At 43.6% G+C, this 27,856-nt stretch overlaps 1 protein-coding gene across 3 annotated transcripts in view; it reads left to right on the top strand.

Annotated features, from left to right (window-relative positions):
• Positions 1-27,856, top strand: part of MPPED2 (metallophosphoesterase domain containing 2) — a 442,278-nt gene that overhangs the window by 201,364 nt on the left and 213,058 nt on the right. For all 3 annotated transcript variants that reach the window (XM_075326561.1, XM_075326562.1, XM_075326563.1), the window contains exon 4: positions 6,302-6,527. In XM_075326561.1, the coding sequence (XP_075182676.1) occupies positions 6,302-6,527 (226 nt within the window). The remainder of the gene's footprint in view (positions 1-6,301; positions 6,528-27,856) is intronic.

Genomic DNA, 27,856 nt, shown 5'->3' with positions numbered 1-27,856 from the left:
ACAAATACCATTTATAAAATCTCCCGCTGTGTATGTAAATTGCCCAGTCCAGTCCAATGGGTGTCCTAATCTGCGCCTCCTGTCCCTACTTTCACTGTCCTCCCCTGCTGATTGACGTGGATGAAATCTTGTGCCTACGCAGAGAACTCGCCGGTTTGGACAGGCGCACCTATGTTTTTGGCTCTGCCCGCAATAGATCAGAGCAAAGTGTGCTTGCGTGAGCCGGGAATATGTCTGCACAGGCGCAAGATTTTGCCAGCCTACGTGGATGGCACCCAAGGCATCATCTATGTCAATCAGCATGAGAGGACGGTGAAAGAAGGGACAGGAGGCACATATTAGGACACCCATCGGACTGGACCAGGCAATTTACATACATCGCAGAAGACTTTATAAAGATATTTCTGGTGTGTACAGGGGGGCTTAGGGGGTGACATGCACCTTTATAGAATGCAGCACAGGAGCTGCTTAAGGTGCTAGTATTAGTTTAGAAGGCCCAAATCTGGTGATCGGTTCCCTTTAAGAGGTCATAATAAGATACAAATCTAATATAAACCTGTAATATAATATAAACCTGCAGCAGCAAATATTATATAATCCGGAATAATGACCGCTAGTTCTCTCAAAATTCTTGGAACAGACCTAAGACATAAATCCAGACTTAGGCACACAGAGGGTTTTTAAGGCTTTTTTGGAACAGAAACTCTCTAAATTTCATAAGTCCACCAAAACATTTTCAGCTCTTAAAACTTTACAAAAAGAATCGATGTGCACATATCCCTATACAGTATTGGAGTAATGGAAATTGAGGCAAAAATCTTATGTTTTAAGACCTTCTACTTTTATGGAGATTTTAGCTGCCTAATTATGAGATTACCAAAAACTCGAGATGACACTAAAATGACTCTCTATTATTTTTGGTTCAAATGTTTGTTTTTTTCATAGTCTGCAGCCTAAATGGTGAATGAAGGCCATCTTCTCCTGGTCTCCTATGAAACTTATCTTGTGACATTCAAAATATGTGGTTATAAACATCTGTTGTAATGTTCATTAGCTGTAAATGACTTCATCTTTTGTATTAAACTTTATGGAGTTGAAATCTGTACGTGGGCTCTGGTGCTGGCACTGTGTCTCTTAACACTCGGTTAACATTAACGCCTCAGCTGCTAGGCCCCATGAAAATTAATGAAGCCTGACGCGTAGGGAGTGAAAGGTCAAAGCCTGAACTTCCGCTGTGCTTGTGCAGGTTTGTTGTCTGCCAGTGTTAACAAAAGGTGGAAGACTCATCTTGCTGTGCCCGACACACACTCTTCACAGGAGCTAATTCCCCTTCCCCCGCTCTCTATTAACCCTGAGACTGGATCAGTGTTACACCTCAGAGATTCCACATCCCCAGACATTTCATGGTGCTGAGGAGGACTAAGGAGAGAGAATTGGATGCTGGTACATCTTACTGACTGATATTAAATCTCATGCTGAAAATTCTTGTTTTGTGTGTGTATATAATTGGTTATATTCCCATATATAAAATATATATAACATTAGTTTTACCAAGCTTTTGTATTTCATCGAGCAACGCTATCCATCCTCACATTTTAAGCAGTAGTTTAGTTTGCAACTAGGATCATTTGTATTTGCTGTATGCGCTTCCAGTCTACATCACATGGACTCGGCCAAATGTAATTGTAAGGCGGCTTTCACACTACATTTTTTTAACATCCGTCATGAACTTTTTTTTACCGCAAAAACGGATCCAGTGTAAATGCGTTTTCATTTCAATGCATTTGCAATGGACTCGCGTCAACATGCGTTCACCTGCGTTTGCGTGCGTTATAGTGAGGCTCCAGCGACTTGCAGTTTTTTAACTTTTTTCAAAAACGCTACTTGTAGCGTTTTTGAGCTGCGTCCAAATACTGCAAATTGCTGGATCCTGACTAAACAGCACGCAAACGCATGTGAACGCTGGCATGCTGACAGACAGGATACTGCTTGCTGTACTGAGCATGAACAGAAACCAGCCTCGGGTGATCAGTCCCTCTCTCCACCTCCACCCATCAGACCTGCCAGTGTCGATAGAAGTAATAGGACATGACTATAGTCACAATATACCAAGCAATTATCAGCTATCAACACCATAGCTGATAATAAGTGTACAGTTCTTGTGACCAAAAGCTTTGAAACTGATATAAATTTTGATCTTCAAAAAGTTTCATGCTTCAGTGTTGTTTTCAGATTTATTTTTATCAGCTGTTTCTATTTATTGAAATACAATTATTAGCAAGTCTTTAAACTGTTATTGAGAAATGGATAAAGTTTGTGAAAACCCCATACATTGTTGTCCCTCATTTTTCAAAACTTCTTGGCCAAATCCTGACTGATGACCGCACATCCTTATCTAATCAGTAGAGATGAGTGAATCCAAGGTTTGGTGTTGTACCAAACTCAGACTTTACAAAAAGAACCCAGAGTTTGGGCTTGGAATTTGGGTGCTTTACGTATGCAAATCACTCACGCAAGCACCAGCATGCTCAGGTACTGTCAGTACTTGGCTTAGTACGAGCCGCTTGCAATGTTTGAACAGCCCGCACTGGGGATAACAACAGCACGATTAGATGTAGTGTGCAACAAACAAATAAATATATGTGTGTGTGTGTGTGTGTGTAATATATATATATATATATATATATATATATATATATATAGGCAGTGAGGATATATACCAGCTCACCCGTGACAGCTCTGAATGAGTAATTCCTCCCGTTATCCTGAATATTGCACGGATCCAGACCAGGAGTAGGTCTTGAACAATGTGGAAAAGGAAGAGGGATCCAGCAAATATCAAGAGGTCCGGTTGGCATAAAACGATGAATTTATTGGTAGAAAAATTTAAAAATGTAACAAAGCTGTAAATAATAGGTTGCAGGAAATAGTGCGTTATGGACAACGCGTTTCGGCGCCTTCTTCACAGTCCAAACCAAAACTTGAAGAAGGCGGCGGTTTATACCACCGAAACGCATCTTCAAGTTTTGGCTTGGACCATGAAGAAAACGCCGAAACGCGTTGTCCGTAACGCACTATTTCCTGCAACTTATTATTTACAGCTTTTGTTACATATTTTAATTTTTCTACCAATAAATCCATATTTTTTTACCAACGGGACCTCTTGATATTTGCTAGATCCCATATATATATATAATATATATATATATATACACAGTGCCTACAAGTAGTATTCAACCCCCTGCAGATTTAGCAGGCTTGATAAGATGCAAATAAGTTAGAGCCTGCAAACTTCAAACAAGAGCAGGATTTATTAACAGATGCATAAATCTTACAAACCAACAAGTTATGTTGCTCAGTTAAATTTTAATACATTTTCAACATAAAAGTGTGGGTCAATTATTATTCAACCCCTAGGTTTAATATTTTGTGGAATAACCCTTGTTAGCAATTACAGCTAATAATCGTCTTTTATAAGACCTGATCAGGCCGGCACAGGTCTCTGGAGTTCTCTTGGCCCACTCCTCCATGCAGATCTTCTCCAGGTTATCTAGGTTCTTTGGGTGTCTCATGTGGACTTTAATCTTGAGCTCCTTCCACAAGTTTTCAATTGGGTTAAGGTCAGGAGACTGACTAGGCCACTGCAACACCTTGATTTTTTCCCTCTTGAACCAGGCCTTGGTTTTCTTGGCTGTGTGCTTTGGGTCGTTGTCTTGTTGGAAGATGAAATGGTGACCCATCTTAAGATCCTTGATGGAGGAGCGGAGGTTCTTGGCCAAAATCTCCAGGTAGGCCGTGCTATTCATCTTCCCATGGATGCGGACCAGATGGCCAGGCCCCTTGGCTGAGAAACAGCCCCACAGCATGATGCTGCCACCACCATGCTTGACTGTAGGGATGGTATTCTTGGGGTCATATGCAGTGCCATCCAGTCTCCAAACGTCACGTGTGTGGTTGGCACCAAAGATCTCGATCTTGGTCTCATCAGACCAGAGAACCTTGAACCAGTCTATCTCGGAGTGCTCCAAGTGATCATGAGCAAACTGGAGACGAGCCTTGACATGACGCTTTGAAAGTAAAAATACCTTACGGGCTCGTCTGGAACGGAGACCATTGCGGTGGAGTACGTTACTTATGGTATTGACTGAAACCAATGTCCCCACTGCCATGAGATCTTCCCGGAGCTCCTTCCTTGTTGTCCTTGGGTTAGCCTTGACTCTTCGGACAAGCCTGGCCTCGGCACGGGTGGAAACTTTCAAAGGCTGTCCAGGCCGTGGAAGGCTAACAGTAGTTCCATAAGCCTTCCACTTCCGGATGATGCTCCCAACAGTGGAGTCAGGTAGGCCCAACTCCTTGGAAAGGGTTTTGTACCCCTTGCCAGCCTTGTGACCCTCCACTATCTTGTCTCTGATGGCCTTAGAATGCTCCTTTGTCTTTCCCATGTTGACCAAGTATGAGTGCTGTTCACAAGTTTGGGGAGGGTCTTAATTAGTCAGAAAAGGCTGGAAAAAGAGATAATTAATCCAAACATGTGAAGCTCATTGTTATTTGTGCCTGAAATACTTCTTAATACTTTAGGGGAACCAAACAGAATTCTTGTGGTTTGAGGGGTTGAATAATAAATGACCCTCTGAATAAACTTTTCACAATTTAAAAAAAAAATAAAAAAAGAAATAACATTCCTTTTTGCTGCAGTGCATTTCACACTTCCAGGCTGATCTACAGTCCAAATGTCACAATGCCAAGTTAATTCCGAATGTGTAAACCTGCTAAATCTGCAGGGGGTTGAATACTACTTGTAGGCACTGTATATTTATATATTATATATATATAATGTGTATTTACACATACACAAAATGGGTGGGGTTTTTCCATTCATTTACATATATATATAATGGAAAAACCCCACCCACTCCCAGAAGTGTTCCGCTTATGGGGTTTGGGTCAAGTTTAAAGTCCGGCTGCACCCTCCGAACCAAACTTCCACAAGTCCACTCATCTCTACTTGTCGGGGTATTACAATTTCTGTGTTTTCATTTGTCAACTCGCTTTATCAGCACTTACCGCTTTATTACCTCTTCTCCCAATATGACAGGAGCAATGTTCATCTCAAAACTTTTGGCCAGGACTGAATGCTCACTGGGAATTTTATTGTGCCGGTCACAAATTCCCCTGTGTGAATGAATTCCGGTAGTCATGTGTATGTCTCACCACCCCTGCGTTCACTATCGGTGGGAGTATAGTAGTCATACATGCATACTACTATTCCCACAGACCCATAGAAGTGAATGTAATGCTGGTTATGCACACTGCTAATCCATTCATACCCTAGACTTTTGAGGTCCTGATACTTCTTTGTACCCTACCTCTTCAGTGATCCTTGTATAAATCCCCTTCACTTTTTCTTTGCTAATATTTTAGGGTCTCTAGAGAAAGGCTCTGTGCACAAATACTTTCTATCCTTTTAAAATAAGGGATTAGAAGACCTTCGATGGGCCTCACCTCTCTTATAGCTTTGCTGAAAACTGTAAAAAAAATTCTTTTTAAAGGAATCTGTCACCAGGTTGTTGTTACCCACCATGGCTGCATGATACAGGAGTAGAGACCCGGATTCCAGCAATGTGTCACATACTGGGATGATTGCTGTAATTTTGGTAAAATTACGGTTTTATGTACAGTTCTCTGAATACTGAGCTCTGTAAACCTACCCACATTACTGATTGGCAGTGTACACAGCTGCCAATTAGTGGTGAAGGCGGCTTATACAGAGCTCAGGAACATGCAGGAATATATGGAGGCAGGTTTACTAGTCCTGGGCTACTGCTTTCTTACATACCCTTCTTATTAGAAACTTCACTAAATATATAGAAGGTAATCTAAATGGCCCTTTATCAATTGCTACATAACGTGTCCATACAACAGTATTGAAACCTCCAATCCAAAAACCTTTCAGGAAGACGAGAAGAACAATGAACACTTGCGTGTAATGCAATACTTTCAATTTTGATATTCTATATCCTATTATTTTTAAGAAAAGTATTGTTACTTCTGGTAATCTCTTCTACAGCCTATTTATGTTTCTGAATTATTAACATAATTACAATAGAAAATATATTAGCTGACAGATGCTGGGCTAAATGACTGTGTACGAATTATTATAGTGAATTTTATTGGCAAACAATAAAAAACATTATAGAAAAATCAAGTTATTTAATATGCATTTGAAAAACATTTAAATGAAATTAAAAAAAACCCTGTTTTCTGTCTGAATGTCAAAGTATTTTTCTTTTCTTCCTTGTAGGTTCCTTACCATACGAATATAAAATAGTGATTGCAGGGAATCATGAACTTACTTTTGATAAGGAATTCATGGCAGATCTTGTAAAACAGGATTACTACCGCTTTCCCTCAGTTTCCAAATTGAAACCTGAAGACTTTGATAATGTGCAATCACTCCTCACTAACAGTATTTACTTGCAAGATTCAGAAGTAACTGTGAAAGGATTCCGAATATACGGCGCTCCATGGTGAGTTACCTTTTGAATACTATCAGCCGCTCAGATTACGGTTCTTTCTGCCTAGCGCAGCATCGTTAGTAATATATGTGCTGAGGGAGGCAGCAGGCAGGCAGCGACGGTAATTATTAGCCTGCTTATTAGGATTTTCTTATATATGGCTTATAAAATGTATTCTGTTTCTTGTTCTGGTCTTCATCATGTTGATTGACGCACTGAGTTTAGGTTTATGGACAAGTGATTCTAATCTCAAATTCTAATGGTTCTTGTGTTTATTTTTACATGTAGGGCTATCATGCAGCTCTAATGGCAGCCATACATTCATGTGCATCCTAATAGTTCATTGTTAATGGGAATATATGACCCCATGCTTGCAAATACAAGGCTCGTTAGAGAGTCACTTTTGACTTTTAGGATTGCTACTTCCAATAGGTGGCATTAGAGTTCATCTCCTTCCTCCTTGAAAAGACAATATTTCTTAGAGGAGCATTGCAGCTATGTCTCCTCATTGGCAGCCAGACTGGTTTGTCAGTCTCCGGAAGGAGAAATGTTTACCCCTTAGAATCCACTGTAGCTTCTCCTATAGCCATATCAGACCTCATACTTTGCACTGACGAGGGGCAATCACCCCGAAACACCGTATCTGCAAATTGAGGTTCTGATCTGGCATAAATCCTAAGGCATGTGACAAGTGTCATTGGAGAGTCACTTTTGACTTTTGTTACTTCCAATAGGGGGCACTAGAGTTCGTCTCCTTCCTCCCTAAAGAGACCATTTCCAAATCCATTTTTATGTTGAACCAACATTATGTAGCTGAAATATCTATTGGTCATTTCTGGTCCAAACACCATTAGTGACCGGATGTTATTATAGGGCAAGGTCACATATTTGTCGTCTTTTGTAAGCATGGGTGTAAAAATGCAAATTACATTGACGTTTTCATTGTCCTTGATGAGCTTAGTCACTGTTTGTTTTTTCTACTTTAAGGTTCCTACATTTAAAAGGGTGGTTCACCCATACTTTTTATTGTCTAGTTCGATATTATATTGAGAAACAATGTTTCTCTCAAATACCTTATGTTGGCAATAGTGCCTGTGAGAGGCGCTATTACAGACCGCTGTTCCCCGCTTCGGTGATGTCATGTCAAGTTCCGCACACGTCTCATGCCTGCGGCCGGCTGCAGTCTTCCCAACTCACTGAGCTGTGGGCGGTGTTTCATCGCTTGTCACAGCACAGCGCATCTCTTGCTTGCAGCCTTCTGCTGTGAGGGAGGAGGAGCAGATGGGCTGTGACGAGCGGTGAAATACCGCTTACAGCTCAGTGAGTCAGGAAGACTGCAGCCGGCCGCAGGGATGTGACGTGTGTGGAACTAGACGTGACGTCACCGGAGCGGGGTACAGCGGTCTGCAATAGCGCCTCTCACAGGCACTATTGCCAACACAAGGTATTTGAGAGAAACATTGTTTCTCAATATAATATCGAACTAGACAATAAAAAATATGGGTGAACTACCCCTTTAATGGTGTTACATTAATTGACCAATTGAAGGCTATATATGAACACCGTTAGTGGTGAATATGTTTTGTTTTTTTTATTTAAATGCATGCATTTTTAATTAAAAAATAATTGTTCAAACTCTGTTTCTATAAAAAAAAAAAGTTGGACTGTTTGTCTTCTACTGCCTCATTGTTTTCCTGTTTTACCTGGCTGCAGAATGAGATGACTATGAATCCATGATTCAGCTTGATCCATTGGCAGAGTTTGTCAGTTTTATCTTTTTTCCCCCGAACATTAAGCTTGGGCTAAACTTTCATGAGGTCAAACTTCAGCAAAAGAGGAGTTTGGGAGAAGAAAGATAATCAATAGTAGTAATGGAAGCTGGATGGTAGCTGAAGAAATGGAGACTGTAGTTTGGTGAATGGCAGCTGGAGTAACTTGTAGTGATATAACATAGCTGAGTATTTTAGTAGAGATGAAGTTTGGGTCCAGCAGGACTCTGGGTAAAGTTCAGTTTGGGACCCAGACTTGACCTGACCTTGATCCCGGAGCCCGAGCCCTATTGCCAGTCTTGGAAGGTCATCACCCTCAAATGTATGGAGTACAAGAATCTACAGCAAAACCAAAAACTAGGGCTAGCATACCTGTTAGTATAGGTGTAATATGCAGTAGTAGTGTCTAGTACTCTAGTGCACCAATTACCTGAATACTCAGGTGTATCACTGCCTGATCCATCCTATAAAGCCTGAAAGGGTCACCTCAGAGGTGGTTGCTGGGTTAAACACACTAATCTAATGCAGGTAGGAGCAAAGGGAGAACAATTAGCTTGATGTTGAGGTTGGAACAGAAGAGCAGCATAGGTACAGTTAAATTTGAAGGCTAGAAAATACTGTAACTTTTTTTTAATGAAACAGTTACAAAAAATATTTTAGGGAAAATGGTATGCATTTAAAAAGTAAATATACTACACTGATCCCCTGCATACGAGTGTGTATACAGCTTTGTATTGAGCCAATGCGACACTGTGCACACTCCTGCAGACACTCCCCGCTAATGCTTGTTGAGCAGGACGATTGGTTTAGGCCCAGGTTACAAGACTCCATCTTCCCCCTCCACCCCCAATGTGCAGCCCCTGTAACAAACGAGAGAATATATTAGAAAATAAATGGTTGGTACTCTTTTTAAGTAAAAAATAAAAAAATGCCCTAAAAGGTTTCTGTATCTTTTTTTTTGCTTTGAGACATATTTATGTAAAATATTCGTGTGGTTAAATATTATTTTCCATTGGTGTATGTTCTATAAATAGGCTATATGGTATATGGTGTTTCTAAAAGAAATAAATAAATACATCTCATCCCATTGTCAAATGTAATTAAAAATGCAAGTAATCTAATGTTCATAATAGCTGCAGAAATTCTGTAACATGAAAAACTCCCCAAAAGCTCCTCATGGGAACATAGCCTTACAGGTTATATTTCTGAGTTTCTCTAGCTATGCCGATGGTTCTTTATATCGTACTGTTTACTTCACTAATTTTCTTGGATGAGTTTGCACCAATATGCTTGATTTTAGTGATTCATGGATGCTAAATGTCTTTTTCTTGAGTAAAGTACGGACTTTTTTTTGTCTTTATTGACTATTTCATGGTGTGGAAGGTGTTTTCTACAAAGTGCTCATATTGATTACCAGAGTCTCTAAAGTTGTTAGCATGTATCAAGTAATTTTGTATTTGCTGATACAAAAGCAAAGGAGCTAAGATTGAAACATTGTGGAATATGGATATGAAAAAGTATTCATACCCCATGAACTTCCCACACTTTGTCATGCTACACCCACAAACTTAAAGGGAACCTGTCAGGTGCACAATGCACCAAGAACCACGAGCAGTTCTGGGTACATATTGCTAATCCCTGCCTAACCGTCCCGGTATCTAGTCATAGGAAGGAGAACAAGACTTTTTAAAGTGCACAAAAATACAAATTTTATTGGTCACACAATACAAAAGGTGAACATCCAGATGTCATTAAAACATATTAAAATTTTAGATAACGGGTAACCCCCCATACAAACAGTGGTAACCAATGCTGGGACATGTTGGCTAAAAAGGGGTTAAATATAGACTATAGAAGTCAAAAAAACTGCCTCTCTATTAGTATGAGATTCCATGTGGAATATAGCATGGCAGTAAGAAACACTTTGTATGCACATATTAAACTACAGTCCCAAAGGGATCCATGTATAAACAGACCTGTAGCAGTAAAACAAAGCCCAGTATAGAAAGCCAACCGGTAGTACAGGTTAGGTGAAGGGGGGCTCAGTCTGAGGAGGGCCTCAGAAGAGCCTACGTACATTTCAATTTAAAAATCTTCGTCAGGGAAGAGGCATCTCATAGCACCCTGCCGTGACACCAGGTTTTAAATGTCCAGAGGGTAGACGCGGACCCGGAAGTCTCATTAGCGGAGCTCGTGCCGGCATACTATGCAAGTCCCGCGAGACGTCAGCCGTCACGTCGTGATCGCGCAGGGGTGGGGACGCATCACCAAGGCTCCCGCACATGCACGCGACGCTCAGGCAGCGGCGGCTACGCGCGGACAAGTCCTGCAGCCAGCGCGCTCGCACGGAGACGACCATGCAACATAGAACGGTAAGTACAACAGTTGATCCCATTACATATGACGTGACAGTTCAAGTAGATCATACAATATCATATATCAGGCATATTCAACGTCATGTTTAGGGGTCCATTCTTGGTTTCCTGTGTGGGTCCATGAGATGTCGTTTCACATATATAATAAATGTTAATTTCTGTGTCCTATAGACATAAAAATAGGGCATATGAATATACATAAGCCTGGGTGCCATGGGGGAATGCATGATATTATAAGACGTTAAAAAGAATAAAAAGGAAAGGACAAAGGATGCAGGTGGAGGGAGAACGATGGGTCCAAAACATGTCAATAGAAATCAGTTCAAGAGAATTGCATATATGAGCAGATATATACAGCTACATGTGACAATTATTGTCACTCAAACTGGGTGTCACAAGGGGATGGTGGCATCACAGGAGAGGGAGAATGGAGTCAGATCCTAGTCATATTTATAAAAATGGAGCATAGCTCACTGACTCATTTAATCCTTTGGGGACCGTCATGTCAAGAGTCACTATCCATTTGGTCTCGCACTGCGCCAGGCGTTTCTTAAGGTCACCACCCCTGATCCCTCCTGTCACTACATCAATACCCCTAATTTTTAACTTGGAGGGATCACAGGAGTGGTGAGATCTGAAGTGCCTGGGCAGTGTCTTGAGTATTGCCGGATCTTCCTCTGTTTTGGCTGCAGCAATGTCCCTCACGTGCTCCCTTACCCTAATGCGGAGCTCCCGGGAGGTGAGTCCCACATAGGTCAGGGGGCACGTACATGTAGCAAAATACACCACGTGTGTTGTACCACACGTGATGTAATGCTTGATGTTAAAGTTTTTCTGTCCATCAGAAGAATAAAAGGTATTTCTCCGAAGGACATTGCTGCAGACCACACACAGTGGCCACAGGGAAAACAACCCTGTGGAGGTCCACGAGAACCAAATGGATTTAATCTCGGGGAATATAATGGCTCTGGACAAGAAGGTCCCTTAAATTCTTCGCTCTCCTGGAGGTCATCAGCGGACTCGGGGCAAGAATTTCCACTAATGCCGGGTCTGTTAATAGTACCGGCCAAATGTTTTTTCAGAATGTGCCGCATAGTTTCCCATTCCTGGTTGTATGTTCCGATAAATCTCACTGCAATATCATGTTGTTTATCCTTCTTTGGGGTGTCAGCAAGCAGTTGCAGCCGGGGGGTCCCTTTGGCCCGATTGTAACCAGACCGGATGCATCTGCCGCTGTAGCCCCTTTCATAAAATCGATCCCTGAGATCAGCCGACCTAGCCTCAAAATTACCATCGGATGAGCAGATCCGTTTCATTCTCAAATATTGCCCAGTAAGGATGGCGCGAATCGTAGAAGGGTTATGGGCGGATGAGGCATGCAACAGTACATACACGCACATTTCCCTACGGAAAACGTCCGTTTGAATCGACCCTCTTTGATCTACAGTGACCATAATATCAAGAAAGTCGATCCTGCATCTGCTGCTTTTGTGAGTAAGTCTGATGTTAAAATTGTTCACATTTAGTTGCCCGATAAACCGGTCGAGCTGCTCAGCTGACCCCTGCCACACAAACAGAATGTCGTCGATTTATCTTAACCAGCACTGCACATGGGTGCTAAGCCCAGGACCCTCGTCAGCAAATACCAACCTCTCCCAGAATCCCAGGAAGAGGCCGGCATACGAGGGCGCAAAGGCCGCACCCATGGCAGTGCCGTGTTGCTCTAAATAGTAAACATCTTTGAAGACGAAAAAGTTGTGTGACAGGGCAAACTCAAGCAGCTCGATTATCAGCTCGCCCAAATCGCCACCCCGACCGGACATTTCGAGAAAGAAACGGACCGCTCGAATATCGTCTGCATGAGATATACATGTATAAAGGCTCTCAATGTCGGCTGTAACAAGGATCATATCCTCTTCCAAAAAGATGCTGTCAATGCGCCGTAGGACGTCCGTGGTGTCACGGACATACGAGGGCAGTATCTCAACCAAAGATTTTAAGTAGTAATCTATAAATTTACAAATGGGATCATACAAACCCTCTATGCCAGACACAATCGGACGTCCAGGCGGGTTGACAATATCTTTGTGGATCTTGGGCAGTATGTAAAATGGGGGCACTCTGGGATGTTTTTTGAATAGCCCATCAAACATTTTTTTGTTGCTGAGCCCAGTGTCCAGGGTCCTTTGTAATATTGCGGTGAGTTCAGCGGAAAATACAACCAGGGGATTAGAGGGAAGTTTCCTATAGGTATTCCTGTCATGAAGTTTTCTCAGAACTTCGTGTTCATATTTGTCACAGGAAAGTACCACGATATTCCCCCCCTTGTCAACTGGCTTTATGACAATATCATGGAAGCCCTGCAGCTCAGCCAAAGCAGTCCTCTGGGGGCGGGTCAAATTGTCATATCTCCGTTTGGTCGAGATCTGTTTAAAGTCCTCACTGACCATTCTGGTAAATGTCAATTGCAGGGCTAATTGACAGTGGGGGGAATTTCATCGATTTTGGTAAGAGAGTATGTGGGAACATACCTGTGGCCGAGGTCTCCTGTTCCTGAAGTAAATCTCCCACATTTTGTATGGCCTCTCTTTCCACCTGGTTATCAGACCCGGCATTCCACTTGTGAAAAAGTTTAAGGGTTAATTTACGTGAAAACAGATTAAGGTCCTTTAAAGCTGAAAAAAGGTGAAAGGAATTAGAGGGAGAGAACGTCAGACCACGTGATAGGACCTCCACCTGAGCAACAGTGAGCACCCGTGAAGACAGATTTATTACCTGTAATCTGTTCCCTTGGCATTTGTTCTTGCCATACTTTACAGGTAGTCTGGCTCTGTGTTTTACACGTGCTCCGACCGTTTCACCGATGTCCACGGAGCTCACTGAAGCCCGGAGGAGGACCCCCCAGCAGAGGTATATGACGCAACTGAAGAGGATCTCGATCGTGGATTTCTGTTGGAACTATCCCCTGTACGTCCTCTCGTTGTGTCCGTCCTCCATCTGTAAGCCCTCCGTGTGGTGTAATCCAAAATGTCTCTATTCAGCTTTTTCAGTTTAAAGGCCTTAATCTCCCATTCCCATATTTCAAGTTCTTTATCAATGTCGGAATTGAAGCGGGTCACGACAGCTGGTGTACATGTCTCAGGTAATTTTTTTTCCAATAATTCTAATTTGGCCTCAATCGGGATCAATGAGGATGAATTATGGTACCATAGTAGGGCAAGGAAACCTCTCCCTAACTGTCCCTGTATCTAGTAGCAGAGATACAGAGATCTTTAGAAAAAGTATTTGTAAAGATTATTTATGATATGCTAATGAGGCCACGGACTAGTCACAGGGGCGTGCTAACATGCTAATGAATGCGCAGTGTCAGAGGCATGGTCGCACTCATCTCTCTGCTGCCACTGCTGGTTTTTGTCTCCGTGCCCACGATCGGAACGTCCCTGCACCTCCGGTCATGCACACTACACCATTTTGCAGCCGGGAGACGTACACCTGGCTTCATAGTACGCATGACTGGAAGTCCAGGACTTCTTATCATGCGAACTGAGACGAAATCCTGCGCCAGTGAGATTGACCATACAGCTGATGCCGCGCATTCATTAGCATGTTAGCACGCCCACAGGGGTATGCTTACATGCTATAGGGGCCGACCAGCCAAGGGAAGTAACGCCCTTGTGAATAGTCACTGGCCTCATTAGCATATAATAAATGATCTTTAGAAATAGCTTTTCTAAAGATCTCTGTATCTATTCTAGTGTATACAGGGACGTTTAGGTAGGGATTAGCAATATGTTCCCAGAACTGCTCGTGGTACTGGGTGCAAATTGCATCTGACAGGTTCACTTTAAATATATTTTATGTGATATACCAACACTTTTTAATAGAAGGTATTTGTGAAGTGTAAATTAAATGATACATGGTTTTCTAAATATTTTAAAAATCTAAATTTGATAATTGTGACATACATTTGTATTCAGCTCCTAAGTCAGTATTTTGTTAGACCCCCCTTATGCTGCAATTACTGCTGCCAGTTTTTTGTGTTGTATTCTACCAGGGAAGCTGAGATTTGAGAATCTGTGACAAGACTTGAAAGTTGCTTCTCACAGACGCCTCCATCCAATCTCACTGAGCTAGAGTTATTTTACAAAGAAGAATGGGCAAAAGTTTCAGCCTCCAAATGTGCAAATCTGCTAGAGACCAAGCCCAAAAGACTTGCATCATTTACTGTAGTGAAAGGTGGTCCTACAAAGTATTGACTCAGGGGGCAGAATACAAATGCACCTCACAATTTTCAGATTTATATTTTTAAACTATTTAGAAAACCATTTATCTTTTCCTTTACACTTCTCCAATACTTGCTACTTTAGTGCTGGTATACCACATATAATCTCAAATAAAATGGATCTAAATTTATGTAAAAAAAAGTTCATGGGGGTATGAATAGTTTTTCAAGACACTCAAATGGAACAGGATTCGGTTCCGCACCATGAGACTGAAAATGCTGTTGACTGAAATTGGACCAGGTATTGTGAGCCCCGATAAATACAATGATGGTGGTGCTCAATCCGTGAGCCATGAGACTACAATAAGTCAAAATCGAAGTGAGAAAAAGGATGGTGCTCACCAGTGCATGAAAATGTCCTTAAACCATGCAGGCATTTGATGCGGCTCACGTCTGAACGACGGACGTTTCGCTTGCGATTGCGCTTCAGTAGGTCCTGGCTTGTTGAAGAGCAATTGTGTACTAAACGTTTGTCATCTAGATGTGTCCCGCATCCACCACCCACATGGTTTTAGGATTGAAAGCAAAAAGGACGTTTTTATGCATTGGTGATCGCCATCCTTTTTCCTCTCTTCAATTTGGACTTTTTCAAGACACTCTATAGCAGTTGAATGTTTTCAACCACTTCTTTAAATGCAACTAAAATTAACCAGAAGCCAACTGAGTGCTTTGGTCTCCTGAGCATTTGATCAGACCCTTTTGGATTGAAGAATACAAAGTGTACACCACTTACAATGCCTAACTATTTTGCATTAATTAATTCTTCGAGTTGGTCCTTTCAATTCCTTTCCAGTTTGCTATAATAAAGGTGTATGGACTGGCTTTAATTACAAGTTATATTTTAACCACATTGTTAAGACTCTCTGGAACTTTGTTCTCTATGCTAAGAAAATGATAAATTTTAACATGCAATTAAACCAATGATTGGAAACTTACAGAACGTGTACAGGGAGTAACATGTGTTTCGAAGGTAAAGGTCACTGTGGCCAAATTGCTTTTTATGAAATGTCATGTTGCCTTCTGGGTTCACAGCCAAGTATGCAAATCCTGTAAGAAGTTCATAACCGGCACACCTCAGTAATCTCTACATGTGTTACTGGTCAGGACGTCACGCCAAGCTTACAATTGACTCTGCTTCTGTAACCATAGGGTGTATAAAGTATTTATGATCCATAGTAAAGAACAAATGAGCAGCTATTATTAATCTTGGGCAAAGGAGAATAATAATGCCAAATGTCAGGCTGACCTGAGTTTTAATATTGCTAGTGGGGATGTATTCTATAAACTTTAGAAAATGAGGCCGAAAAAACAGAACAATTGATATGTTAGCGCTAATAAAGCCTAATAAAATCACTGTCAAGAATTCAGTTCTGAAGTGTTGATCTCCTTGACTTTTGGTGTCAGAACTGACGGAAGCAAAGGTTTAATTGGCTGTTTTTACGGTATTAGCACATCTGTCAAATAAAATCTTATGATCATAGAGTAGCCATACAGGCTACATGGGTGTGAGCAAACCACGCTTTCAATTTGCTGTTTTTGTCCAAGTAAGAAATATAGACACAGATCAAACCTTTTTCTTGGGTGCAGTTATGATGGTCATTTGTGGTTACACTATGATAGTCAGCATAAGTACAAATATTTAATCATATTTTGGATAGCCAAGTGACTAATTGGATTTCAAATGTATTTTATATAATTTGTGTTGTCAGCAAGTGTACCTTAAAATGATCAGGAGAATTGTTGTAAGACATAGATTTTTTTAATATATTGTGGTTCCATGACTGGTACGGAGAAGTTTTGATATTCCTGCATCACATCCAATCAGTATTGTAGGAGATTGTCCTGGGTACTGAAGTAATGAAAATCTTTACATATATGTGGTAGACTTTACACTCAAACTATAAATGCTGATACTGATTAGTTACTGAACAAAGAAGAAACTGGAAATGGCAAAGTGATGGCAACATAGTATTTGTATTCTATAATGTACAATCACAACCTTTTCCCATGAAGGTAATAGAGCATTAATGTAGTTTCCTAAACTTTGAGTCCTACAGCTGAGAGAGATTTTTTTTATTGTGCAGGAGTTTAGCATTAGTGGCCACATCGCTGTAAAGCTCATAAAGAAGGCTTTTCTCAAATACAATTGTGTCGGTCAGCGGCGCTATTGTGGTCCGCTCATCCCCATCACGTGACCCCCGGGTTCAGTGAACTGTGAGATCCGGTAATGTTACATCAACTTCCAGTTGACCCAACATCACCGAGGCTGCCCAAGTCTCCCTGAGTGACTGAGCTGTGGGCAGAGTTTTTCACCACCCATCACAGCCCAGCATCTCGTGCGCTTTCTCTTTCACTGCAGAGCGCCACAAGCAGGAGCAATGCTGGGCTGTGATAAGCCATGAAACTCAGCCCACAGCCTAGTGACTTAGAGACTGGGGCCAGCCGTGGTAATGTTGGGTCAACTGGAAGTTGACATGACTTCACCGGGTCACGGAGCCCGGGGGTCACATGATAGGGTGAGTGGATCCCAATAGCGCCGCTCAGAGGCATAATTGACTACACAAGGTATTTGAGAAAAGCCTTCTTTATGAGCTTTACATTGATATAGCCACTAATGCTGACTAGTAGACCACCCCTTTAAGAGACCTCATCCAGTGTCCCTACTTGGAAAGTGTTATTGATGGATCTTGGACTATTCTCTATATTTATGGTCTCCAAACTATAGATCTATGATGACACAGTTAAGGCCCTGTTACTGGCAACGACATCGCTAACGAGATGTCGTTGGGGGTCACAGAATTCATGACGCACATCCGGCCTCGTTAGCGACGTTGTTGCATGTGACACGTACGAGCAACCGCTAACCATGCAAAATACTTACTAAATCGTTGTTGATTGTATTTTGGAAATTGTCCATTTCCAAAATATCGTTGCTAATTTTGGACGCAGGTTGTTTGCTGTTCCTGAGGCAGCACACATCGCTACGTGTGACACCCCAGGAACGACGAGCAACACTGTACCTGCGTCCTCCAGCAACTATGTGGGTGTGACTTTCATGCGGCTGCTCCCTGCCCCTCCTTCTATTGGACACCTGCTGTGTGACGTCGCTGTGACGCCACCGATCCGCCCCCTTAGAAAAGAGGCTGCCGGCCACAGCGACATCGCTAGGAAGGTAAGTATGTGTGGCGGGTACTAGCGATATTGTGCGCCACGGGCAGCGATTTGCCCGTGACGCACAAACGACGGGGGCAGGTGCTTTCACGAGCGACATTGCTAGCGATGTCAGTGCGTGTAAAGCGCCCTTTAGTCTAAATCAATCATTCGCATGCAGGTAGAGATCATTGCTCTATGGCCATTATCTTTAATGGCTCATATTGACCAAATTTTAGCAATAATTCATTCCATGTCAGTTATGTCCTATATTTATTATGTATACAGATTTTGATTCTAAAACACATATATAAAACAGATGTATAATAATTAATGTTCAGTTGTACAATTTTATGTAGATCTTCTTTTTAATATTACTTTAGCCACCAATATTGTTCCATGGCATCGAAACTGACCGTATACAGTATATTCAGGAGTTTGACCCAACATTTTATGAGTCTAGGCAATTACAATTCAACTATGCAATCTAGTGGACTGTTAAGGTACTGTCACACATAACGAGATCGCTAACGAGATTGCATCTGAGTCACCGTTTTGGTGACTCAGTAGCGATCCCGTTAGCGATCTCGTTATGTGTGACACTTACCAGCGATCAGGCTCCTGCTGTGAGATTGCTAGTCATTGCTGAATGGTCCAGGCCATTTTCTTCAAAGGCGACGTCCTGTTGGGCAGGACACATCGCTGTGTTTGACGCTGTGTGACAGGGTCACAGTGACTGCTGAGATCGTTATACAGGTCGCTACTGCGACCTGTATTGTTCCTGCATTGCTGGTAAGATCTGACTGTGTGACATCTCACGTGCGACCTACCAGCGACTTACCTGCGATCCCTATCAGGTTGCATCGTTTTCGGGATTGCTGGTAAGTCGTTGTGTGTGACTGGGCCTTTAGAGTAGATGCTTCCAATAGATGGCACTTGAGAGAGAATTTTATTCCGCTAATTCACATATATTTTCAGTAGAAACCTTACGGCAATATTCACTTGTACTTCAGTCTGTAAGTGCGCTTCAGCTTTTCATCAATACCACAGAGTAACCTGCTAAGACCCAAAGGCGTAACTTGAAGCTTGAGGACACCAAACCAAAAGCTATAATGGGGCCTACAATTATGTGGTGGTGGTGGTCTTTTCATATGGGTCATTTGTGGAGTCAAATTTTTTACTCAGCTAGTTGACTGGCTTCACACCACAGTAGCGTTACTAGTTGTAGCCTGCCTAGTCACAAGTTTGTACCTCACAATTCCCATTGGCATGCATTACAATATTTTACTGTACACTGGTGTCTCTTAAACCACAGTGTGAAAATTGCAGCTTGCGCTTCAATTGTTTTTTTTTTTTTTTTTCTGCACATTATGAAACACCTTTTGTAAAAGGCCTTGACTGTCACATTTAGGTGGGAATGAATCTAACCTCATTGAGTTATTGGCACCCAGGTTCCAAATGCTTTTAAGACATTTCAGCTTAATTCTTAAATAGCTTGTAGAAGTCATTGAAGACGGGGCAGGCATAATGGCTTTTGGTAATTCAACATACATTTTACTATGTGACTGAGAAGCTAAAAGGTATTTGAGTGCTTTGGAATGTTCGTTTCTCAGATTGTGAATCCTCAAATGGAAAGTCCTTTGAAAGCTCGTAGAAAACAGTAAGTACTGCTTTTCAGGTTAATTTAGGTGAGGCGACAGCTCACCCGTTTAATATTACTGAAGCAAAGAACCTCCTTGGAAAATATGCAAAGCATTCATGTTACAGTATTTATTATTCATTATGTAGATTGTGGAGGAAAGGCTTTCCACAAGGTTCACGCTTATATTCCTTCTTAGATCAACATGCCATTGAAGTAACTACAAGACGAGGAGACACCATTCGAATAGCCAAACCACACTGAGCAATTACTAAGAGCCTACGATTGATTAACAAAGCATGTAGCACTACTACTAAGTGATTATACTCCCGAGTCCCACAACTATAGTCACCAAATACAAATCGTGCCATGACCTACTTACCTACAATATACTGGGAGAGTTCAACCGTAGATATATAGTCATTTTCTTTGTCTATATTTTGAGGTTTATTTTTCTTTGCTATGTTGCAGGCATGCAATAAAACAATTAGTAGGGAGATCTGTTTTATATAGCTTTCAAAAGGTATAAGGAAGGAGAGTCATGATCCTTCATACAACAATAATGAATTGGTTGTTTATTTTAAGTACAATGGAACTGAGATTTAGATGGGAGGTTAAATTTAGTATGCAGTTCTGCGAAGGGACTGAATTTGCTGATCTGAAAGTGGGCGATATTTGCAAATTGAAATAAACAGTTAGTAAACCATGCCTGGAAGTAGAGTAAAAAGGGTAGCAAACTGGAAGTCAGAAAAGAAGTAGGAGCCCAAACTGGGTTGAGTATTTTTCATAACACAATACGTGTACACGGAAAAGGAATGACGAAGGGGTGTTGTCTATGAAGGAAGCAACTCCTAAAGCCCATGCACAAAAAAAGTTTGAGTATGATTTGCCAGAGTCCATGCTGAAAAATATATAGACCAGTGGGACTCTGAGTTTACTCATATATTCTAGAGTGATGAGACCAAGATAAATGTTTTTGTAAGTGATGGCTTCTAAACTATATGGAGTTGCAATAGTGAGGCGTACAAAGAAAAGTACATGGTGCCTACAGTGAAACATGGTGGTGGCAGTGTCCTTATGTGGAGCTGTATGAGGACTGCTCTATTTCCACTCATACACTCATCTGAATACCAACAGTGATCGTTTTACCATTTGTCATTTATGCTTTATCATACTATGCTTGCCACCATCTGGTGAGGGTTGTTTTAACTGTTCCCCTATTGTGGGACAGTTGACGTGTTTTCAACTTTTGATTTTTTTAAAATGTTTTTAATCTTGCTTTAACAGTTTGTGTATGTATAATTTTTGGGCCATAAAAGAAATTAAAATTCTTGTTTAAGGTGATCCTCTTTGTTTGGATACTTATTTTCCTTTTTCCCCCGCATATTGCAAGAGAAGATAATACCACTACTCTGTATCTTTTGGTAGACGTTCCCTTTTATAACATGACTGTGATCCAAAACGCATATCTACGGTCACTGTTGCATTTCTAAAGAACACGGTCAAAGTGATCCAGAGGCCAAGTATGGGTTCAGATTGGGAGATAATCGAAAAAACCTATGGGGAATTCTGAAGAGACAAGTTGTCATTAGAGATGAGCTGCCCCGTGGAAGTTCGACGTGGCTGGTTCAGCTGGACTTAAAGGAATTGTCCGACATTAGCTTACCAAACATTTTTGAGTTTATCTGTGCTGTATTGTCATATAAATCACTCCTACATTGTTATTTTTTTGTTTTCTAACTTTTGTTCCTCTTGAATTATCCCTTTATTCTCTGCAGCTCCTTGTTTACATTTTGCTCCAGCAAACTGACCACTTCCTGTGCCACACTTCCCAGTCAGAGCTGGCACCGTCCGGTCTCAGTATCCAGGCTCGCCCCCTGCCCGCCCTCGGTGTCCAGGCTCGCCCCCTGCCCGCCCTTAGTGTCCAAACTCGCCCCCTGCCCGCCCTCACTGTCCAGCCTTGCCCCCTTCCCGCCCCCTGCACACACATTCCCTGTCAGTATTCTGCCCCAGCACCTGACCTGCTATCACTCTAGCATTGGAAATAACAGCCCCACATCAGGCTCTGCGCCTGACACACACATCGGGCTCTGAAACCCCCCCCCCACTCTCACACACACACACACACGCACGCACACGCGCGCACACACACACACACACATGGCGCTCTGTACCGACCCTCCCCCCACCATCGTTCTGTACCGACTCCTACCCCCATAGGGAACACATGTAGGCTACATTCACATGACTGTTTCGTTTTTGCGGTCCGCAAAAAAAAATCCGTTTTTTCACGGATGCATTCTTGTAATCCGTGTGCCTTCCGTTTTTTTGTGGACCACAAAAAAAACGGAAGCAGCAAGAAAGATAAATAGATGAGTAGATATAGAGATGGATAGATAGATATACAGACAGAGAGATAGAGGGATGGATGAATGAATGGATGAATGAATGAACAGAGGGATAGATAGATATAGAGACATAGAGATAGACGGATGAATGAATGGGATAGATAGATAGTTAGATAGATAGATGAGAAAGACCTATATAATGTCCCACCTCCCTGCATATTCTAAGCTGGCACCCTGTAGTGACTTTCATGTGGCACTAAAGGGTGCTTAGCCTTGTATTTAGCCAAAAATAAATAATTAAAAAAAAAATGACGTGGGGTCCCCCCCATCTTTTGTAGCCAGCTAGGGTAAAGCAGACGGCTGCAGCCTGCAGACCACAGCTGGCAGCTTCACCTTGGCTGGTAATCCAAAACAGAGGGCACCTCACGCTGTTATTTTAAATTATATAAATAATTTAAAACAAAAAACGTGGGGTCCCCCCCAAATTGGATCACCAGCCAAGGTAAAGCGGACAGCTGTGGTCTGGTATTCTCAGACTAGGGAGGTCCACTGTTATTGGACACTCCCCAGCCTAAAAATAGCAGGCTACAGCCGCCCCAGAAGTGGCGCAACCATTAGATGTGCCAATCCTGGCGCTTCGCCCCAACTCATCCCATTGCCCTGGTGCTGTGGCAAACGGGGTAATATACGGGGTTGATGCCAGATGTGTAATGTCACCTGGCATCAAGCCCAGCAGTTGATGTCACGCGTCTATCAGATACCTGACATCACCAACCCACCAAAAAAAAAAAGACAACAAAAAAAAGTTTTATTTGAAAAAACACTCCTCAAAACATTCCCTCTTTCACCAATTTATTGAAAAGAACAATAAAATCAGGGTCCGGCGTAATCCAATAAGGGGGTCCCACGACATCCATACCATAGTCAATGTCCCAGTCAATGAAGAACAGAATGTTCCCCATTGTCTGGGAGACCAGTGCAGTGACCTGAGCTAACATCAATAGCCCAGGTCACTGCAGGGGATGACGAGCGCTGCTGTCAGGAGGTTAGAGGAGATCATTACCTGCAGTGACGATCTCCTGCTCTGCTGACGTCAGCACCGTCACTGACTCCTATGCCCGCTGCGTTCTCAGCAGTATCGCGAGAGCCCGTGACGTCACCGCTAGTGACAGTCTCGGGCCGCCCGCAAGACGTGACGTGAGAACGCGGCGGGCATAGAAGGCAGTGACAGCGCTGACGTCAACAGAGTAGGAGATCGTCACTGTAAGTAATGATCTCATCTAACCTCAAAGCAGTGCTCGTCATCCCCGCGGCTGCACGCACTGGGAGAAGCTGCTGATACATTGCATTGCGAGCAGCCGTGGGGCTGGCAGTGAGCGGGACACAGACTGCACGGGCACTCCTGCTATCCTAAGCACTGTAAGCAGGGGGCCCGATGCTGGCGGTGACACCGTGGGTGGGGAGAGTACAGGGTGCAGGGGAATGTGTAGGAGGGTGCAGGGGGGGCACTGTAGCCTCCCAGCAGGATGGCAACAAGTTGTTCCCAGATTTGCATGTCAACATGGTCCTGCCCATGTTGACATGAAATGACCGGAAGCAGCAAAATCGCGGCAGGAGCGGTCACATGACCACTCTGAGCCGGGGGAGAGGGGCTGACAGCAGGGCAGGTAAGTGGTGTCTATCTACTTACCTGCCCCAATGTAGCCCAATAGGGTAATAATAATAAAAAAAAAAGTCAAAATAAGCCGGATAACCCCTTTAAGATAAAGTTCAGTTTGGGACCAAGACTTGACCTGAACTCCAACTGAACTCAATAATTGGGCAGTTCAGGTCTCTGCCCAGATGCAGTCAGCCATAAACTGAAAACTTTCGGGGGGCGAGTGGGCGGTGTTTTTTCCATTTTTTTCTTTGGTTTGTTGCACACTACAACCGATCATGCTGTAGTTACGCCCAGTGCAAGGGCCGGCTCCAGGTTTTTGTGGGCCCCGGGCGGAAGAGTCTCAGTGGGCCCCATCCACACACAGACACCCACATACACAGATACATACACATACAGGCATATGTACATATATATATTTGAAGACAAACTCACAAAAATTCTTAGAAACAGACAGAGTCGTATACAGTGACATACATAGATACACATCATACATGCATACAGACACATTCCCGCTTGTCTCCATCCAGCTCCTCCTGGGCATGTGGCTGTGCTGCATGATGGTCGTCACTATCAGACATGGCCGCGTACAGTGCACACTGACACTGCTGTATATACATCATAACTGGGGCTGGGGGCTACAATGTATACATCACAGGAGGGGCAGGGGGCATAGACATTACTGGAGGGCATAGATGTTAGTGGAGTAGCAAACAGCTCTGGGGGTATACACATTACTGGGGTGGGTTGCATAGTGCTCTCGGGGGCTGCACATAGGGCTCTGGGGGGGGCGCACAGATGGCTATGGGGGGGCCTCACTCACAGCTCTGCTCCATACATACACACTCACACAGCTCTGCTATACAGATACACATATACACACACACCCTGATAGCACTGTTGAATACATCTCTGCTGCATATGTACAGATACAAACACACCAAACACACACAGCTCTGCTGCATATATATATATATATATATATATATATATATATATATATATATATATATACACATACACATACACACACACACACATCTCTGCTGCACACATACCTGGCTAGTTTCCTGCCAGCGTTGAGAAACATGTGATGGTGTCTCCGCAGGCCTTCTTGCTTTGAATATTTCCCAGGGGGCATTGCTCTAGAATCACTGCGTTGAGAAACACGTGATGGTGTCTCCGCAGTGGTGGATGTTGATCTCCCTAAGGTCAACCATCCTTGCTCACATAGTCTTTTACTAGGCAATGCTCCAACTAGCCAGATTCCTACTCCACACTGATGAGGGGCAAATACCCCGAAATGGCTGTCTGTGGATGGATACCATGTTTAGCATAGGTGGTCTCCTTGACTGGAGACTGCCCTTCCCGTGGTTGTTCCTTCCCGGTGAAAGACCTGGCTAGTTTCCTGCCAGCGTTGAGAAACATGTGATGGTGTCTCCGCAGGCCTTCTTGCTTTGAATATTTCCCAGGGGCATTGCTCTAGAATCACTGCGTTGAGAAACACGTGATGGTGTCTCCGCAGTGGTGGATGTTGATCTCCCTAAGGTCAACCATCCTTGCTCACATAGTCTTTTACTAGGCAATGCTCCAACTAGCCAGATTCCTACTCCACACTGATGAGAGGGGCAAATACCCCGAAACGGCTGTCTGTGGATGGATACCATGTTTGGCATAGGTGGTCTCCTTGACTGGAGACTGCCCTTCCCGTGGTTGTTCCTTCCCGGTGAAAGACCTGGCTAGTTTCCTGCCAGCGTTGAGAAACATGTGATGGTGTCTCCGCAGGCCTTCTTGCTTTGTATGTATGTATATATATATATATATATATATATATATATATATATATATATATATATATATATATATATATATATATATATATATATATAATGTATGTGTGTGTGTGTGTGTGTGTGTGTGTGTGTGTGTGTGTATATATATATTGTGAGGTAGCACGGTCGGCTGCGCAGCAGAAGACACGGGATCCAGGCATGAAGGTTCACAGCACACGGTTTTAATGTCCAAACAAAAGTCCATAACACAATACATGTGCCTCTCCAGCAGAAAACTCAGGGAGTTCTATTCACTCCCTCACACCCGGCACACCTGCCCTTGTTCCTGATTCTATTTAACCCTTCCTTCAGCCTGTAGGGAAACAGCATTAACCCTAGAGTGGATTTACTTTCTATCATGGAGTGAGCACAACCGGGGCGAGACATACCGGCCGTCATAGATAACCCCGGTCACAGTCTCACATACCCCCCCCCTCAGTTCAAGCGTGCGGGGTTGAACTCCCGCCATCAAACACGGGCCGCGGGACAAGGCATCGGCGTTGCCCTGCAACCTACCGGCCCAGTGTTCAACCGTAAACCGGAAGTTTTGCAGAGAAAGGAACCACCGGGTAACCCGGACATTCCGTTCCTTGGCGGACCTCATCCAGACCAGTGGAGAGTGATCCGTCACCAAGCGAAACTGCCGTCCCAGCAGGTAATAGCGTAGGGACTCCAAGGCCCACTTGATCGCCAGGCACTCCTTCTCCACTACGCTATAATTCCGCTCGGGAGGGGTGAGCTTCCTACTTAAGAAGGTGACGGGGTGTTCCTCCCCCTGAACCACCTGAGACAGCACTGCCCCCAGGCCGACCTCTGAGGCGTCAGTCTGTACTATGAACTCCTTCCGGAAATCAGGGTTGACCAGAACGGGCTGTCCGCACAGGACCTCCTTCAGGGCCCGGAAGGAGTCCTCGGCCTGCGGAGTCCAGCGCACCATGACGGACTTATTGCCTTTGAGAAGGTCCGTCAAGGGGGCTGATAGTCCCGCAAAATCCTTTACAAACCTCCTGTAGTACCCCACGATACCCAGGAAGGCCCTAACCTGCTTCGTGGTCAGGGGTCTAGGCCACTTCTGGATCGCCTCAACCTTGTTAATTTGGGGCTTAATCACTCCTTGGCCTATCACGTAGCCCAAGTAGCGGGCTTCCGTGAGTCCCAATGCACATTTCTTGGGATTGGCTGTCAATCCGGCTGTTCGAAGCGCGTCCACCACCGCTTGTACCTGTTCCAAGTGGGTCTGCCAATCAGAGCTGTAAATAATGATGTCATCCAGGTACGCTGATGCATACGCCTGGTGGGGTTCCAGCACTAAGTCCATCAACCTCTGGAACGTGGCCGGAGCGCCATGTAACCCAAAAGGCAAGACAACATAGTGGAAGAGACCCTCCGGCGTAACAAAAGCGGTTTTCTCCTTGGCGGACTCCGTTAGTGGCACCTGCCAGTACCCTTTGGTCAGGTCGAGCGTGGTAAAATATCGCGCCTGTCCCAGCCTATCAATCAGCTCATCCACCCGGGGCATGGGGTAGAGATCGAACTTGGATATTTCGTTCAATCTCCTAAAGTCATTGCAGAACCTTAAGGAGCCATCGGGTTTTGGTATTAGGACAATCGGACTAGCCCATTCACTCCGGGATTTTTCGATGACCCCCAGGCGTAACATTGTCTTTACTTCCTCCGATATGGCTTGTTGTCGAGCCTCCGGTACCCGGTATGACTTCAGGCGTACCTTCAGGTGGGGCTCGGTGACAATATCATGTCGTATCAGACTGGTCCTACCGGGCAGCTCGGAGAAGACATCGGGGTTCTGCTGAACCAACCGTCTGGCCTCTCGCCTCTGTTGCTTGGTGAGGGCTTCTCCAATCCTTACTTCCGGTTCGTCCTCTCCGGAGGTCGCTGGAGCCGGATGTGAACGACCCGAAGAGGAGGGAGGTGGGGAAAAAACAGCCATCAGGCTTTCCCGTTCCTGCCAAGGTTTTAATAGGTTGACATGGTATATTTGTTCAGGTTTCCGCCTACCGGGCTGCAATACTTTATAGTTAACCACCCCTACTCTTTCCTTTATCTCGTAGGGGCCTTGCCACTGAGCCAGGAATTTGCTCTCCGCCGTGGGGATCAATACCAACACCCGATCCCCGGGTTTAAAGGTCCGCACGGTGGCTTGTCTATTGTAGCGGCCGCTTTGCGCGGCCTGAGCCTCCTGTAAATGCTCCTTCACAATTGGCATGACCGCGCTTATGCGGTTCTGCATACCCAAAATGTGTTCAATCACACTTTTATGGGGGGTGGGCT

The sequence above is a fragment of the Anomaloglossus baeobatrachus genome, chromosome 10, assembly GCF_048569485.1.
Source record: "Anomaloglossus baeobatrachus isolate aAnoBae1 chromosome 10, aAnoBae1.hap1, whole genome shotgun sequence".
Taxonomy (NCBI): Eukaryota; Metazoa; Chordata; class Amphibia; order Anura; family Aromobatidae; genus Anomaloglossus; species Anomaloglossus baeobatrachus.
The sequence above is the reverse complement of the archived record's forward strand: the minus strand, read 5'-3'. Positions and strand labels throughout refer to the sequence as shown.